General features: G+C 44.9%; 1 protein-coding gene across 3 annotated transcripts in view; it reads left to right on the top strand.

The window, feature by feature from the left end:
- The window catches only part of wwtr1 (WW domain containing transcription regulator 1), a 54918-nt gene that overhangs the window by 18605 nt on the left and 17707 nt on the right, over window positions 1–18606 (top strand). For all 3 annotated transcript variants that reach the window (XM_056240007.1, XM_056240006.1, XM_056240008.1), the window contains exon 2: window positions 16709–16848. In XM_056240007.1, coding sequence (XP_056095982.1) covers window positions 16709–16848 — 140 coding nt within the window. The remainder of the gene's footprint in view (window positions 1–16708; window positions 16849–18606) is intronic.

Below are 18606 nucleotides of genomic sequence, written 5' to 3'. Positions count from 1 at the left end.
ATATGATATGTCAAAATCCATATCGTGTTTAAAAAATATCTCGATATATTTTAAATATCGAGATATCGCCCACCCCTACACTGCGCTCTCTCTCTGTGAGGGAAGCGGGTGCTTGGGGCACAGCTCTGTCCAGTCCTGGCATCCACACGGAGAGGGTGGTGCTCCTACACTGGCCCAGTGTCGGTCCGCTGCTGGGGATATATGGAGAGGGTGGTGCTCCTACACTGGCCCAGTGTCGGCCCGCTGCTGGGGATATATGGAGAGGGTGGTGCTCCTACACTGGCCAGTGTCGGCCCGCTGCTGGGGATATATGGAGAGGGTGGTGCTCCTACACTGGCCCAGTGTCGGTCCGCTGCTGGGGATATATGGAGAGGGTGGTGCTCCTACACTGGCCCAGTGTCGGCCCGCTGCTGGGGATATATGGAGAGGGTGGTGCTCCTACACTGGCCAGTGTCGGCCCACTGCTGGGGATATATGGAGAGGGTGGTGCTCCTACACTGGCCAGTGTCGGCCCGCTGCTGGGGATATATGGAGAGGGTGGTGCTCCTACACTGGCCCAGTGTCGGTCCGCTGCTGGGGATATATGGAGAGGGTGGTGCTCCTACACTGGCCCAGTGTCGGCCCACTGCTGGGGATATATGGAGAGGGCTGTGTTCCTGCGCTGCCCAGTGTCGGCCCGCTGCTGGGGATATATGGAGAGGGCTGTGTTCCTGCGCTGCCCAGTGTCGGCCCACTGCTGGGGATATATGGAGAGGGTGGTGCTCCTGCGCTGCCCAGTGTCGGCCCGCTGCTGGGGATATATGGAGAGGGCTGTGTTCCTGCGCTGCCCAGTGTCGGCCCGCTGCTGGGGATATATGGAGAGGGCTGTGCTCCTGCGCTGCCCAGTGTCGGCCCGCTGCTGGGGATATATGGAGAGGGCTGTGCTCCTGCGCTGCCCAGTGTCGGCCCGCTGCTGGGGATATATGGAGAGGGCTGTGCTCCTGCGCTGCCCAGTGTCGGCCCACTGCTGGGGATATATGGAGAGGGCTGTGCTCCTGCGCTGGCCAGTGTCGGCCCACTGCTGGGGATATATGGAGAGGGCTGTGTTCCTGCGCTGGCCAGTGTCGGCCCGCTGCTGGGGATATATGGAGAGGGCTGTGCTCCTGCGCTGGCCAGTGTCGGCCCGCTGCTGGGGATATATGGAGAGGGCTGTGTTCCTGCGCTGCCCAGTGTCGGCCCGCTGCTGGGGATATATGGAGAGGGCTGTGCTCCTGCGCTGCCCAGTGTCGGCCCGCTGCTGGGGATATATGGAGAGGGCTGTGCTCCTGCGCTGCCCAGTGTCGGCCCGCTGCTGGGGATATATGGAGAGGGCTCTGCTCCTGCGCTGCCCAGTGTCGGCCCGCTGCTGGGGATATATGGAGAGGGTGGTGCTCCTGCACTGGCCAGTGTCGGCCCGCTGCTGGGGATATATGGAGAGGGTGGTGCTCCAGCGCTGGCCAGTGTCGGCCCACTGCTGGGGATATATGGAGAGGGTGGTGCTCCTGCACTGGCCAGTGTCGGCCCGCTGCTGGGGATATATGGAGAGGGTGGTGCTCCAGCGCTGGCCAGTGTCGGCCCACTGCTGGGGATATATGGAGAGGGTGGTGCTCCTGCACTGGCCAGTGTCGGCCCGCTGCTGGGGATATATGGAGAGGGCTGTGCTCCTGCGCTGGCCAGTGTCGGCCCACTGCTGGGGATATATGGAGAGGGTGGTGCTCCTGCACTGGCCCAGTGTCGGCCCACTGCTGGGGATATATGGAGAGGGCTGTGCTCCTGCGCTGGCCAGTGTCGGCCCACTGCTGGGGATATATGGAGAGGGCTGTGCTCCTGCGCTGGCCAGTGTCGGCCCACTGCTGGGGATATATGGAGAGGGCTGTGCTCCTGCGCTGGCCAGTGTCGGCCCACTGCTGGGGATATATGGAGAGGGCTGTGTTCCTGCGCTGGCCAGTGTCGGCCCACTGCTGGGGATATATGGAGAGGGCTGTGCTCCTGCGCTGGCCAGTGTCGGCCCGCTGCTGGGGATATATGGAGAGGGTGGTGCTCCAGCGCTGGCCAGTGTCGGCCCACTGCTGGGGATATATGGAGAGGGCTGTGCTCCTGCGCTGGCCAGTGTCGGCCCACTGCTGGGGATATATGGAGAGGGCTGTGTTCCTGCGCTGGCCAGTGTCGGCCCACTGCTGGGGATATATGGAGAGGGCTGTGCTCCTGCGCTGGCCAGTGTCGGCCCACTGCTGGGGATATATGGAGAGGGCTGTGTTCCTGCGCTGGCCAGTGTCGGCCCACTGCTGGGGATATATGGAGAGGGTGGTGCTCCTGCACTGGCCAGTGTCGGCCCGCTGCTGGGGATATATGGAGAGGGCTGTGTTCCTGCGCTGGCCAGTGTCGGCCCGCTGCTGGGGATATATGGAGAGGGTGGTGCTCCAGCGCTGGCCAGTGTCGGCCCACTGCTGGGGATATATGGAGAGGGCTGTGCTCCTGCGCTGGCCAGTGTCGGCCCACTGCTGGGGATATATGGAGAGGGCTGTGCTCCTGCGCTGGCCAGTGTCGGCCCACTGCTGGGGATATATGGAGAGGGCTGTGCTCCTGCGCTGGCCAGTGTCGGCCCACTGCTGGGGATATATGGAGAGGGCTGTGTTCCTGCGCTGGCCAGTGTCGGCCCACTGCTGGGGATATATGGAGAGGGCTGTGCTCCTGCGCTGGCCAGTGTCGGCCCGCTGCTGGGGATATATGGAGAGGGTGGTGCTCCAGCGCTGGCCAGTGTCGGCCCACTGCTGGGGATATATGGAGAGGGCTGTGCTCCTGCGCTGGCCAGTGTCGGCCCACTGCTGGGGATATATGGAGAGGGCTGTGTTCCTGCGCTGGCCAGTGTCGGCCCACTGCTGGGGATATATGGAGAGGGCTGTGCTCCTGCGCTGGCCAGTGTCGGCCCGCTGCTGGGGATATATGGAGAGGGTGGTGCTCCAGCGCTGGCCAGTGTCGGCCCACTGCTGGGGATATATGGAGAGGGCTGTGTTCCTGCGCTGGCCAGTGTCGGCCCACTGCTGGGGATATATGGAGAGGGCTGTGCTCCTGGGCTGGCCAGTGTCGGCCCGCTGCTGGGGATATATGGAGAGGGTGGTGCTCCTGCGCTGGCCAGTGTCGGCCCGCTGCTGGGGATATATGGAGAGGGTGGTGCTCCAGCGCTGGCCAGTGTCGGCCCACTGCTGGGGATATATGGAGAGGGCTGTGCTCCTGCGCTGGCCAGTGTCGGCCCACTGCTGGGGATATATGGAGAGGGTGGTGCTCCAGCGCTGGCCAGTGTCGGCCCGCTGCTGGGGATATATGGAGAGGGCTGTGCTCCTGCGCTGGCCAGTGTCGGCCCGCTGCTGGGGATATATGGAGAGGGCTGTGTTCCTGCGCTGGCCAGTGTCGGCCCACTGCTGGGTATATATGGAGAGGGCTGTGTTCCTGCGCTGGCCAGTGTCGGCCCGCTGCTGGGGATATATGGAGAGGGCTGTGTTCCAGCGCTGGCCAGTGTCGGCCCGCTGCTGGGGATATATGGAGAGGGCTGTGTTCCTGCGCTGGCCAGTGTCGGCCCACTGCTGGGTATATATGGAGAGGGCTGTGCTCCTGCGCTGGCCAGTGTCGGCCCACTGCTGGGGATATATGGAGAGGGCTGTGTTCCTGCGCTGGCCAGTGTCGGCCCACTGCTGGGGATATATGGAGAGGGCTCTGCTCCTGCGCTGGCCAGTGTCGGCCCACTGCTGGGGATATATGGAGAGGGCTGTGCTCCTGCGCTGGCCAGTGTCGGCCCACTGCTGGGGATATATGGAGAGGGCTGTGCTCCTGCGCTGGCCAGTGTCGGCCCGCTGCTGGGGATATATGGAGAGGGTGGTGCTCCTGCGCTGCCCAGTGTCGGCCCACTGCTGGGGATATATGGAGAGGGTGGTGCTCCTGCACTGGCCAGTGTCGGCCCACTGCTGGGGATATATGGAGAGGGCTGTGCTCCTGCGCTGGCCAGTGTCGGCCCACTGCTGGGGATATATGGAGAGGGCTGTGCTCCTGCGCTGGCCAGTGTCGGCCCGCTGCTGGGGATATATGGAGAGGGCTGTGCTCCTGCGCTGCCCAGTGTCGGCCCACTGCTGGGGATATATGGAGAGGGCTGTGCTCCTGCGCTGCCCAGTGTCGGCCCACTGCTGGGGATATATGGAGAGGGTGGTGCTCCTGCGCTGCCCAGTGTCGGCCCACTGCTGGGGATATATGGAGAGGGCTGTGCTCCTGCGCTGGCCAGTGTCGGCCCACTGCTGGGGATATGTTTTCTGTTTTTAATTTACTTTTAGTTCAAATTTTTATCATTTTTAGTATTGATTTAGTAAACGTTTATTAGTTTTAAATTTGTAAAAAAAAAAAAAAAATTATTTATTTATTTTATTTCAAGTTAAACTAAATAAAAATGCTAAAGCATTTATTTGGTTATTTCAACAAGTGCAACCAACAAAATTTACAAAACAGGCAGCATTATTCTTTCTCATTTCATATAAGCTCAGTTCAAAGTCCTAGTACTTTAGATACATTTAAAATTGCATGCATCCTTCATGGGCAAGGCAATCCCATAATGCATTACGAACTAAAACCAAAGACGGTTTAATTTTGGGTTAGAATGATTTTGCCACTTATGGCCACTTTTAATAAATGTAGGATTTTCATCAATTTAGTAAAGTTCAGTTGCCATTCACTCACATGCTCTTTTGTCAGTGTTGTTACACCTACAACCAGTTACACCACTTACTAATTTCATGAATAAAGCTGATTATCAAGATGGAAGAATGAATTACAAAAAGCACTGATTTTAACATCAATTAATTCTATATAAATTGAAATATCTTACCAAACGTGACCTTTAGCCTAAGGAAGAACTTTGGTCTTTTCCAAATATTTCCAAATATTTTTATTTTGTGTTACTATTATTGTGAGGTTAAAGTGACTTTTTTTGTAATTCAAAATATGTACAAAATATTTGTTTCTATATTTTATTCATTCTTTATAAATATTTGTCAAATATTTTTTTATTAATTATTTTTAAAATATTTTTACAACTATTTTTTAAACTTCTTCTGGTGCTCTTTGGTTATTTTTGACCGAAAAATGTACCGTTTTTTTTATTTTTAGAATTTTTTGAACTTCATCGGAATGGTGTGAAACTTGGTAAAGGTTCTGGCACTTGCTATGTGAACACAATCATGGACATGATTCGAAAAGGTTAAATAGTCCTGACAAAAAAAAGAAATAGTCACACGTGTAGTGTTCGTGGTCAATGTTCACTGCTTTGGAAATGAATGGGAATCGAATTTCCTCTAGTGGAAGCGTTTGGTACTCTTGAGATATCAACCTCAAATTTTTAACACAACTTGTTTAAATTAGTCGATTTGATTTTCCCAGTTTTAGAGTAAAACATGTTTTGAAAATATATTTCATATAGAAATAGAAAATTGTATTTTTCATTACAATAAACTTAAACTTCTATAAATTAAAATTAATTAATTAATTTCGCTTTTTAATTCTTTTATTATATTATTTATTATTAGAGCATTGTATCATTAACTCCAAATATTAAAGCAAAATATTTTACAGCATTTATTAATCTGTTATTATTAGTTAATAAAAATGTTCATGTTAGTTTGTTTGAGATGTTGAGATTAACATTGAGATTAATAAATGCCGTAGAAGTATGTTTCATTGTTAGTTCATGTTAACTATAGTTAACTAATGTTAACAAATGAAAGTGTATTGTAAAGTGTTACCGTTTTTAATAATCTGAAAGTGTGTGCCAGTGTCGGCCACTGGATCTGTACGGTGACCCCGTCCCCATCGACACACTTAAACAAGTTATGACAAGTTATATTTCACCATATCATCATCACCAATGTGTAACTAGATGTCTTGGTACCTCAGTCCAGTGATGAGACTCACACACACACACACACACACACATCAGAAGCTGACTGAAGTGAATGAAGTTAAATATTAACTGTGTGAAAGGATGTTACTGCAGGTTTGAGGGTGTTTATATGTTAATGTGTGATGTGGGAATGGGCGACGGGTTGTTGTCATGGTGATGCTGAGCTAGAATTTAACTCAGCATTCCTTCAACCCACACACTCACTCACACACACACACACACACACACACACACACACACACACACACACACACACACACACACACACTCGAAGAAACTGTCTTTGTGTGGCTAATCAATGTAGTGATCTGTAAAAGGTTTGTGAGAGCTGTTGAGTTTGAGTGGCGTTTCTACTAACATTCACTGAGGTTTATGGGTGAATTTTACAAAGAACGTTATTAAGATTTTTTTTTAAACGTTTGAATGGCAGTTTATATTAGTATAATTGTTGTAAATTATGACAAGAATATATTATTTTAGGATTCACCTTTATAAACATTTATAGTTCAGTTTGAAAGCAGCAAATGATCAAATTTGACTAAATGAAAACAAACCGTAACTCGCAAACGCGCACACACACACTCACTTACACGCGCACTCACAAACTCACTCATGCACACACACTCACAAACACACACTCACTCATGCACACTTGATTTCGCTATCTTTGTGAGGACTCTCCATGATAGGTGTAATGATTTTTATACTGTACAAACTGTATATTCTGTCCCCTTACACTAACCAGACCCCTAAACCTACCCAACACACACACACACACGCACACACACACACACTAACCAGACCCCTAAACCTACCCAACACACACACATACACACACACACACACACTAACCAGACCCCTAAACCTACCCAACACACACACACACACACACACACAGAGGCTTTGATGGCCAGTGATGCTCCTGAGTTGTGTGTGTGTTGATGAGGCTCAGTGTCTGCGCTGTGGGAGATGGATCAGTGTATTGTTCTGCTCAGCACAGTTTGCCTCTGTCGCTCTGAGCTGTTCAACACACTGGGCTGACGTCCAACACGGCCCTAATGAGATCATCCTAAACCATGAGGAGTCTCAACACCAGCATGGGTCTGGAGATCTGGACCCGTGTCAACAATAAAAACACTCGACTCTATCGCCAACGTATTTAGCTCTTTTAAACAGGCATTTAGCTCATGTTGTGAAGCTGAACAGTGACAAACCGCTTAATTGTGCTAAGGGTCAAGCAACTCCCAAACTTCCCATGAGGCTTTGCTCTCTGACGGGAAGGCAGGAGTCATGACTCACTGGATTACTGTCATGATCTCTGTGTTCAGACCCTTAGTTTGAGCTGTAGATCTTACACAACCACGACCTGTCCACTCAATACACGCACACTGTTGTTTTCTATAGATTAGCTTGGCTCTCTGTCTGGCTAGTGAACAGTTGAGTGACTGAACAGTCCCAGTAAACCCCTGCCAGGTCTAAAGTTAGCCCACCCAATGGCAGCTGCTGGGCCGCTCACTCCCACACTCACCGGCCAGTTGTCCGAACCAGTAACACGACGAGCCGCCCAAAGTCCTTCACAACAGCTGAGGAAGATCTGATGCGGGACTGCTTCTCTTTCCCACTTGCTGAATAAGTATTTTTGGAGACTGTTTCCACACAAACACGGCAACAATTTAAGGTGCACCGTCTCTTGCCTTTCCATCCGGTGGTCAAGTTAGCACTTGAGACTTTGTGATGTTTGAGTCCTATTTTTGAGACACAAAAAAAGGGTTTCAAATAGTTTTTAGTGTTTGAGGTGTAACTAACTAAATCTATTGATGCTGCTCACAGAAAATTATAATTCTGTGCTGTTAACATCACTTAATGGAATTTCAGAAGCAGTGACTCTTTTTGAGCGCTCCTCCCATCCGCTGTCAGATGAAGGGCTCGTCCCACCCTACACTCACACTGCTGGATGAGAAGGGGCTGTCGGGCTGTTCAAACCACAGGAAAAGCTGAGATAGAAGTATTTCAACAGTTAAAAAATCAGTTTATACCAAGGTTATTTCCGTAAATGAAATCTGAAATCAAGACGAAACGATTGATCAAAAAACATGTTCATAAACGGAAATAAAAGGAAATTTTCAAAATAAACGAAAAGCTGAAACAAAACGAATCTAACAATAGTTACTGAAAAAATGACCCTATTTGACCAAAAAATACCCTATTTTTACTCTGTTAGCGCACATTACTACTCTTGCGTTGAACAACTAACCAGTGCAAGTTAATACACAGGGGGGAAAAAATCATGGTAATCTTTAATTAAAATCCGAAAATGTGTTTCCGATCTGGAATGGCGTTCCCTCTATGATGACGTCACTTTGACGGCGTGGGTTGAATATCCTGAACCACTCTCCTCCAACCATCAGTCTGCTGTGAGCGAGGGATGGAGAGCAGGTGCGCTAGAGTTAAGCCCCGCCCTCTATTCAAGATTCTCGTTTTCAAAATTCCGTTTTCAAAATTCCTTTTTCAAAATTCCGTTTCCAAAATTCCGTTTCAGTTGGTTGCAACCTCTGGTTCACGGGAACTTTAAGTTTGTGTCAGTGTGTTTGCGTCCCTAATCGTACATCAAAATGTCCATCTTTGGTCTACACTAAGTAAGTTTTCTTTGAATTCTGCTAAAATGTTATTACTACAACTGAAATAGAATCTATAAAAAGTCAACTAAACAAATCCATTAATCAAACTAATAAAAACAAAACTAAAATTTATAAGAAATTTGAAAACTATTAAAATAAAAACAAATTGAAAAATGCAAAACTTTGCCATATTAGCAAATAAATACTGATCTGTTTGTTAAAAAAACAGAAAAAATATTATTATTATTTTTAATACTACCCCCCTCACTCCCTGCGAATATATTCAGTGCTCATTTTTTTTTATTAATTATCTATTGGTTATCTCATTATTTTCATTGCTTTCTGTAAAACTTGATTTTGCTTGGCCAATCTCCAGGCCAATTGTGAATTTTGGTAACACTATATTTTACAGTGTCTTTGTTACATGTACTAATAGTAATAACATTAAAATCATGCATGATTGCATGCAACTAACCATAAACCACAATCCTACCCTGACCCTATATCAGTACACGCTGTTAATTAATATTACTCAGTACTTAAATGTGTAACTTCACTGTAACAAGGACACCTTAAAATAAAATGTAACATATTTATTATGTGGACACTTTAAGGTTATATACAGGTACGAATATAAAAAAATATATATATATATATAATATTTCATATTCGTGTAGCATGTAATAAGTATGTAATAATTGTGAAATAGTTAACTACTGCTTAGATTGCAAAGAAGTTCATATCATCTGATATTTTAAAATACATTGCCTCTCTTAAATAGCTACTATAGTTATTTCTGTATATTAATCAACTTTCTATTAGCTTGTAGTGTAGCAACTAGTTTACAAGTAGCTTGACTTGTAGTTGAACTACTTGTGGCTTCACCAGGCGTGTGTGTGTGGCTGTCGGACGTCACGCTGTCCTCACTGCTGACCATGCCTGCGAACACAAGCCACGGCTTGCCCCGTTTCCACAGAAGATGTGAGAGCTCAGCTTTATTCCTGTAATCTGGATGACTATAATTAGTGACGCATTCCCTTTCCTGCGCGCCCCTCCCTCACATTTTAAATTGAATACTTCTGATTCCAGCATATCCAGCTGGTGTCCTTCAACAGTGTAAGCCTGACCTCTGGCGATCCGTCTTTTGGACAGGCGCTCCGTCACCCGCTTCTTTTCTCTTCCGGGGAGTCGCTGCCTTTGTGCGGGATGTGCAGGAATTCCCCAGTAACCCGAGCTCAGAGTAATTGGGAAAGTGGATCTTTTTCTTTTGTTCCTGTTTTCAATTAGCACAGCTGGGTGGAGAGCGTCCCAGAGCCATGCTGGGCTGCTGTCACCCTGCGGACGGGACGACACACGGACTCCGCCACAGTTACAGCCCTCCCGCTTTTATTATAACCTTTTAGATCCATTTAATATAATATTCAACAATATTCTTGATCTGCCTGCATTGACAGCATTATATGAGAACTGAACTGAGCTGGACGATGACATCACGGTTTTCCCCAGAGTGGCTATATATATAAATGAACTAAATTAATAACTTTTTAACAACTAAAATGAACCATCACTGAACTTACTTAAGCTGGACTGTGACACTATTTTCTTCTGGAAACAAACTCGGTTGCATTATTTTCCTGTTATCTCTGTGAAGCTGCTTTGAAACACTGTGTATTGTAAAAAGCGCTATATAAATAAAGCTGACTTGACTTTAGATGAAATGACCTTTGAGATGCTTTTAAGAGTTTTGTGGAAAAGAGAAACACTCTTGATCCCGTGGAGCATTTCGATTCCAGTTTGCACAAAAGGTTAAAACATTTTTGGTAACACTTTAGACATTCCACAAGATCCTGACCAAACATTGATAAACTCTATAACATCACACAACATTTATCATGTTTGGTCAAGATCTTGTATTGCCAGTGCAAGAGTCCAGCTCTCTGTGAAGTCTCCTCCAGCACATCCTGAAGACTTCCCTGAGTTTCAGCTCTGGATCAGACGAGATAATGGGGACTTTTCTTCATGCTCCTCCCAACCATTCCTTCACAATTTGAACCTGATGAATCTGAACATGCCAGAGTAGAAACATAATAGTCACTACAATAATAATCCAGATTTTAATTAAGATTTTGCCTATTTAAATCCAGACAGTGACCTTTTTGGCTGGGCAGTGTATATATCTTAATATGCAGAATAATAGTTGACACAATTAAAAAAACATATTTGACAAAACTATTGTCTTGTACAAGTCAGCACAGGTAGATTCAAATCTGATAGATATCCAGCACAGATTGTTTTCTTATTTTCTCTGTGTGTGTGTGTGTGTGTGTGTGTGTGTGCGCGCCAGCTCCGTCTGGAGTGTGTTGAAATCACTATGGCTACAGACTGACTCACATTCCTCGAGTTGTCTTGCTGGACGCTGAGCACATGCGGGTGAAAGGTGCTCTGCCACGGCCTGCTCTATAATTACAGCAGCAGACCAGGTGGATCTGGGGAGAGTTCCTTATCTTTTCAAACAGGAAGTTAGGGTGGGACATATCAAACAGACCATCCCAGTTTTTCTTTTAATAATTAATAGGCTTTTGTTACATCACAGACAATTTCTAGTCAGTCGCAGGTGGTATTAGGGGGAGGGACATTCTCTTTTTAGAGAGCATCTGATTGGACAAAATCTGTGGTTCAGCATGAGTCATCAATATTTTTGCGCCATTTTCATACTTGTATGAATTGAGGCTGTTTGTGGTTGACTCTCAGGCTCCATGTGGCACCAGAGACCACTGGTCTAGACGCTCGGTCTAAACCGCATCACAGACGTTTGCTCATTGCACTGGATGCTGTCTTAAAATCTCCTGGATTTTCTGGGGAAAATAATCCCAGAAGTCTTCAGGATTGCCCCTCTTTAGATATATTCATGAGATTAAATCACGACTGAGAGAGGTTCAATCACTGCTGCAGTGTAAGCATGTTTGTTGACATGGACTTGGCCCATGACAAGCGCTGGAACTATACTGGAGTGTGTGTGTGTTATTTTCCACAGCTAGCACGCTAACAGGAAGAGCGGGAAGCTCCGCTCAGAGGTGTTGTGTCCATCTGGCTACTGTGAGTGTGTGTGTCAGTGTTGTTTCAGCCTGTGTGTCACCCCTAATCCACCACCAAGCCATTGTTTCTTTGAGATGTGTGTGTGTGTGTGTGTGTTTCCTCTGCAAACAGCATGTGGCTCGTACACAAACATGGCCGCGCGAGAACCCAAGCGTCAGCTACCCCTGTGCCTCATAATCTCTGCTTTATTTTTCCAAAGTGTTCAGAAACTAATTTCTGAAAAACTATAAACCCTATCTTTCAACCTTAGACTGGGTAGGGAAAAGTACAAATATGGGGGCTCGTCCGGGTCGTAATATTTTTTGGAAATGGGTTTTGATTTGATTGTTAATTATGCTAATAGACTCTTTTGAATGTTGTATTTACAAAGGAAGAAACCAAAGAACTGTACCGTAAGCAGACAACAAGATTGTAATAACTTAAACAGATTTTTGGGGTTATACCAGTACAATCTGTACAAGGAATAGTATGTGTTAATAATGTTCTGAGTCTTTCCTTCCTGTGACATGTGGCTCAGAGAGAAGCTACTTTTAATAGCTGAGAGTTTATGTTGAAATGCCAGATACAGTTTAAAATACAGATAAAATTCCAACCAAAATACCAATAATAATCAGGAAAAAAAACTTTATGCATAATGTGAGACTTTAAATTATAAACAAGACAGGGACTCTTATTTTGAAATGTCTGTGCTTTACTATTGCCGGCTGCTAATTCTAAAACATACTTAAAAAAAAAATGAAATATGCACTCTTACAACCATCTACAACATATTACAATATAAACCCCTAGAAAGGCTTGCCATAAATGCGCAGTATTTTCTTATTGCTAACTCCTCTGAAACTACTTTGTGCTACTTTGTAACATGCAGCCCTTATATTTATTTAATCACTTATAGCTTATTTTTTTTGCTATGCCACTAGTCCTGTTAAACTCTAGAAAACTCTAGAAAGCGAAAACTGTGCCATTGACCAATTGTAAATAAATGAGTTTGCTTTAACAATAAGCTGTTAAACAGCTGTTCTACTGCACATATTAGCTTTAGCGTGTGGGAAGATGGGCCTCAAAGTTAAGGGGCCCAACCCACAGGTGCAGGACAGCTGCCCCACCCAGACCCCGAAGACCCCGAGGGCCCGTTCCTTCTCCCTCCTTCAGACCCCGAAGACCTTCGTAAATCGCAACGACTAGCCTCCTAGCTCTGTTAAATTAACACCATTGTTGATGTGTTTCACGCAGCTGGAGTCTCTCAACCACAACTGATAGTCAGGTTTAAAAAACACCATTTACATGTTATGTTAAAATATTTTACTTCGAGGTTTATAATCTGGGAAATTTAACATTTGAAAAAAATACAAACCGCTTATTAAAGAGACACAAACATAGTTAACTAGAAGGATTTTTAAGGACAAAACGTTGAGCTTTAGCACTTTAAAATAATCTTGTCAGGACTAATTAAAGAATCATCCTCATCATATATAATCTGAAATGCTCTGAAAACACGAGCCGAGAGGTCAGAGCAGCGCATGGACACATGTCTTCCTGTCCGTCCACTGCGAGGCCTGAGATCAGCAGGAAGTAGATAATCTTCCCAGCGGAGCATGAATACTTCCAGTGAGTCACTCTCTGATTGAGGCTTTGTGTATTTTGTGACTCATTTGGCCACAAACTGCCGTGTTTGGTCCAGTTTACAAGTGTACAAACAAGCAGGTGGAGTTGACGGGGTTTTATTTTGTTTAAAACTTTTTTCTTTTCTTTTTTAAAGATCCGTAAAGAATGTAACCAACCAAGGCATTCGTTAATGAGGGAAAAATGTGTCACCAGCGTGAAAATGTAGACCTGTTGCTGCCCTCGAGTCATTCATGCTATAAAAAATTATGTAATTGCAGTGAGAATCTATAGATCTTTTAGGCCGAGATTTTTATATTGATTGCTTGGTCATAATTAAGGTATAAGTGTGATTGTTGAATCACATATATTTTCTGTACTATTTTAATCAATTAAAGGGATAGTTCACTGTGAAATTAATTTTTGGTATGTTTTAGCTTACCTCAAGGGCATCCAAGATGTAGGTGTCTTTGTTTCCGCAGTAGTTTCAATTTTGATATTTTTAGGTCAAACCGTTCTTGTCTGTCAGTCATATAATGCAGGTCTATGGTCACCACCTCAAAGAGCACGCACAGAGAAGTCCAAATTAAACATGATTTAATGACTCATAAATGTAAGTACACATTGATGTCCTTAGACACGAAACGAGCGGTTTGTGTGAGAAAACGAACAGTATTTATATCGCTTTTACCCCTTGTAAACACTGAGGGCGCCGGCGCTTCGGTCTTTTCCGGCAAGTGGAAGTGATCTCAAGCGCGTGTACGTCACTCATGCAATTGTTTTATTTTATTTATTTTTTAAATTGTTTTCTTTTACGATGGTTTAAACATCCTGGATAAGCGCAAATTAGTACCATTTTAATTAGCCGTCTTAACTACAATCTCTGTTCTGTGTAAACAATGAGTGACGTACACGCGCGGCGCTTGCCGGAAAAGACCGAAGCGCCCGCGCCCTCAGATCACTTGGACGTGGCTGTGTTTACAAGAGGTAAAAACTATATAAATACTGTTCGTTTTCTCACACAAACCGCTCGTTTCGTGTCTTAGGCCATCAATGAGTACTTACATTTACGAGTCATTAAATCATGTTTAATTTGGACTTCTCTGTGCATGCTCTTTGAGGTGGTGACCATAGACCTGCATTATATGACTGACAGACAAGAACGGTTTGACCTAAAAATATCAAAATTGAAAATACTGTGGAAACAAAGACACCTACATCTTGGATGCCCTTGAGGTAAGCTAAAACATACCAAAAATTAATTTCAAAGTGAACTATCCCTTTAAGTATGTCAAAAACACTATGACAGTGTTGCATGAAGAAAGATTTTCAGCAGGTCTGGTCACATGTATATACACCATTTCTCAGCTCATGTATATGCATCATAGGGGATTATCACGCTTCCGGGTTTCATGGGCGGGATTTGTCAACTTTGTGCATGTCCACTTCCGACGCAGTTCAACAATGGCTGAAACGAAGGCTAGATGTCACTGCTCTGTTCCACTTTGTAAATCTAACCAACAACGCTAACCCTACTTAAGTTCTCATGGATTCCCGACTGAATTGAGTATAAGGAAGAAGTGGATTAAAGCGGTTCGCCGGGATTAAGGTCCAAACTTTAAAATAAAACAAGGTAGCACGTTTGTTTGTAGCCGGCACTTTAGTGAATCAGACTAATTTACCAGGGATGCCGTATAAATAAACTTAGTGTAGTCTGTCATCAGTTCGCCAGAGTGATCGGTGATTCAACGGAAGTGGCAGTGCACAAAGATCACTGAATGCGGAAGTACTACGTATCAGCGTGATAATCCCCTATTGCTCAGCTCATGTATATACACCATTGCTCAGCTCATGTATATGCATCATTGCTCAGCTCATGTATATACACCATTGCTCAGCTCATGTATATGCATCATTTTTCAGCAAACTTGAATTTTCATACAGAGCAGAATGCGAAACTTTTTCACATGAGATTTGAACGAACCGGTGTGACCTCGCCTTTAGCTTTGCAGGTGATCAACTCTCAATAAAAAAAGTCTCCTGGTAACCAAATTTTGTAGCATAACCAATGCTGTACAAGACTTGAATTTCATTCATCATTTACCGTGTCCTGCAGATCTGCATTCCTGCAGAGCTCATTTCCGATTCTATTGAAACACACCTGAACCAGCTCATCGAGGTTGAAAATATCAGTCAAGGTTGAGATCAGATCTCCTGGAGCAGGTTTGAGCACCCCTGAACTAGACAATAAAGCCCACCCGATAATGAAAGAAACGCTAAACTGGTTTACTGGCTGAGGGACACTGGGATTGTCATTGAGCAACCGCCTGGCTGGCGCTCGTGGCCTTGCATGAAAAAATGCAGAGGAGCCAGAATTTCGTGTAGCTGCAGTTTTGAAGGGTTCACTGAGGGTGGAGGAGTGGCGAGCTGAGGGAAACACAGTACACCTGTTCCTCGAGTCACGAATCGCAGCGTTTGTTCATGGACGTTTAGAGGCGTGTGGTTACAACTGCAGGTCAAACAGCTGAGTTGAGTCCAGCCATGGCTTGAGTTGAACAATTTAAGGCAGATTCTTGCATCTTTAGCACAAGAGTTAGGATAAACATCAGACCACCAGAGAGAAACACTTGTGCATCTGGCTTTGTAACGGAGTAACTGACTTAAAGGAGCAACATGTATAGTTTTGTTGGTTGTATTTAGTTTAAATTTGCCTGTTCAAAATGCTGTCACCCAAATTGACATAATCTAATATTGTTTGACATCCAAAATGTATTTATCCACAATCCAATGGCAATTATCACATCTTACTATTACTGTTATGTATTACTCTTTTATGTTTTGGTGAATTCTTAAGAATGGGAGCGATCTCATTTGTGTGATCTGTGAAGGTTAGGTTTAGGGGTGGGGTAAGGGGTTGACCTTCATGTTTAGTTATTTTTTTTTTATTTTTTTTGAATTTTTTATCTGGTTTTTGTACAAATTGTAAGAATCCAAACAACTCATAAAATAACTAAGTTTTCTCATGAGATCGGGTTGCCTTCAGAACATATTTGAATCTAGCATTGTAGCAGGGTTAGCACAGGCAAGCATCCTTCACCAAAATCTAGCCTCCAAAGCATTGATTATATATTTTATATTATCTAATTTTTCACCCCATAACCATGTCCGTTTAGTTGCTCTGGCGAGCTTCCCCAACACTGACGCCACTGTAGTTCGACACGGCCGAGAAATCATAAGGTTTCCTCTGAAAGATAGTTGGGTTCCTTCTAAATGGGTTTTGGAGTAGATTGAAGAATCAGGCTAAAATGTCCAACATGCAAAATCAGTCACCAAAGTGTTCATAGAGTAGTTCTGATTTGCTTGACCTTCCGGACACTGTAAATGCCCTTCTGCAGAGATGTGTTTAACGTGAGCATTTGCTGTTTTTCTTGTCCAGCCACATTGAGAAGATCACCACATGGCACGACCCCAGGAAGAACCTGACCCCCTCGGTGACCCAGATGGGTCTGCACAATCAAGCCTCCACTAACGGCAACATACAGCAGCGCTCCATGGCCCTCTCTCAACCCAACCTCGGTGAGTGTGAACGCCATCCCCATTACTCGTGAAAACACACACGTTCTCTTGAGCGGTTTCAATCAGCTGGCAAGGTGTTCGTCCCAACAGCCCATGGCATTCACACACACATCTAATATCACAGCTCTGATGTGCTAGCAGATATTTCTTCTTTTGATTTTAGAGGTGTGTGCTAAGGCAAGCATCTCTATTATTACGCTCATATTAGGGCTAGAGATTTAAACGGCTCCGAGTCTTAAAGGGTTTGCTCTCCCTAAGTAAATTCTGTCATAATTTACTCACTCTCATGTTGTTCCAAACCCATAAGACCATAAGATAATCTAAGACCCAAATGAAAGAAACTTTAGAGGTTCCTTTCTGCCCCTCCATTGAAAGTCCAAGTAACCAAAACTTAAACGATCCAAAAAGGTCATATTGGTGTTGTAATATGAATCAAGCAGTTTAATCCATACATGAATAACACCACATATTACCCATGAAACCACATAGTAACTTGCTAAAAACCTTCAGAAGCTTTCCGAAATCCCCCCCTCTACCCTTTTATAGGGCATTATCTGAGAACCCATGGTGGACATAGTTGAGTGCATTCATTCCATCCCACAATGCACCACAGTATATGATGTACACTCAGCAAATAGGTGCAAAACCAGGGGTGTCAAACTCACCCCTCGTCATTCGCATTTACTTAAAAAATATTCAAATCTAGAAAACGTTTTTTTAGGCTAGGTACCAAACAAATGAAACAAAGTGTTTCATCCAGCAATTTCTTACTTTAAGTATCTGTTTATGACATGAACACTATTTGTCATGTGTGTATAACAGCACACACATCAGCCTGCCTGTTGATCAGAGGCTCTGAATGAGGTGTAGCTGCTCCTTTTTAAGGGCTCAAATGCTGATTTAATGAAGAAAGTCTCCCAGCTGGCAGAATGAAGGCTTTTAAAGCTGTCGTACTGTATGTGAGGCGTTTTGTTCAGTGTCTGCATGTTGTTTGCTCTGACTCTGTCAGTACGCTAAATGACTTCCAAATGTGCTTGCTTTGTTTGCCTTTTTTTTTTTTCAAATCCTGATTTGTGATGAAATGGAAAAAAAGGTGTGCCTCTGCTTTGCTGGCAGCCGAGACACAGATTCCAGCGAAGGGGGGTGGGGGGGATAAGAACGAGACGAGAGAGTTTGGAGGGAGAAAGATTCCTTCCAGCACTTCCAGCACATACAGTAGACGCCGACTATCTCAGCATATAGAGTTACAGTACACACTACAAAGTTTAGTCTGCAGTCACAGGAAGATATTTAATAAAAGTTACAATACTTGACTCCCAAACAAAAACCAGTGTGTGTATTGCAATAAAAAATATCAGAAAGTTTCCAGTGTGACCGTAGCACGCATCATGAGTGTGAGGAAGCGCTGGTGATGACACCTCACCGCACTGGATGTGAATAAAGCTGCTCAGCCTGAAGTAATGAACTGTGTGTGTGTGTGTGTGTAGCCCAACCTGCTACACTCGTTCAAACGGCCGTTTTCCTCCCTGATCTTCTGTAAACTCAACCATTCATTTCTGTCTTGCACGATCTTCTGATGACTCAATCGGTCTTTTTTTTTGTGTGTTTTTTTACATGGCTGTGTCATCCATTTTGGCTCACTAGAACAAGTTCAAAGGACTCACAATAGAAAGCCGTGACTCAGACCCGGGCCCTACAATCCCACAATGCATTGTTCTTTCTCTATCCCTGGCTTTTTTCAGTCTCTGGGAACTTGAG

Source organism: Rhinichthys klamathensis, unplaced genomic scaffold (assembly GCF_029890125.1).
Source record: "Rhinichthys klamathensis goyatoka isolate OS25496 unplaced genomic scaffold, OSU_Roscu_1.1 h1tg000578l_1, whole genome shotgun sequence".
Lineage (NCBI taxonomy): Eukaryota > Metazoa > Chordata > Actinopteri > Cypriniformes > Leuciscidae > Rhinichthys > Rhinichthys klamathensis.
The sequence above is the reverse complement of the archived record's forward strand: the minus strand, read 5'-3'. Positions and strand labels throughout refer to the sequence as shown.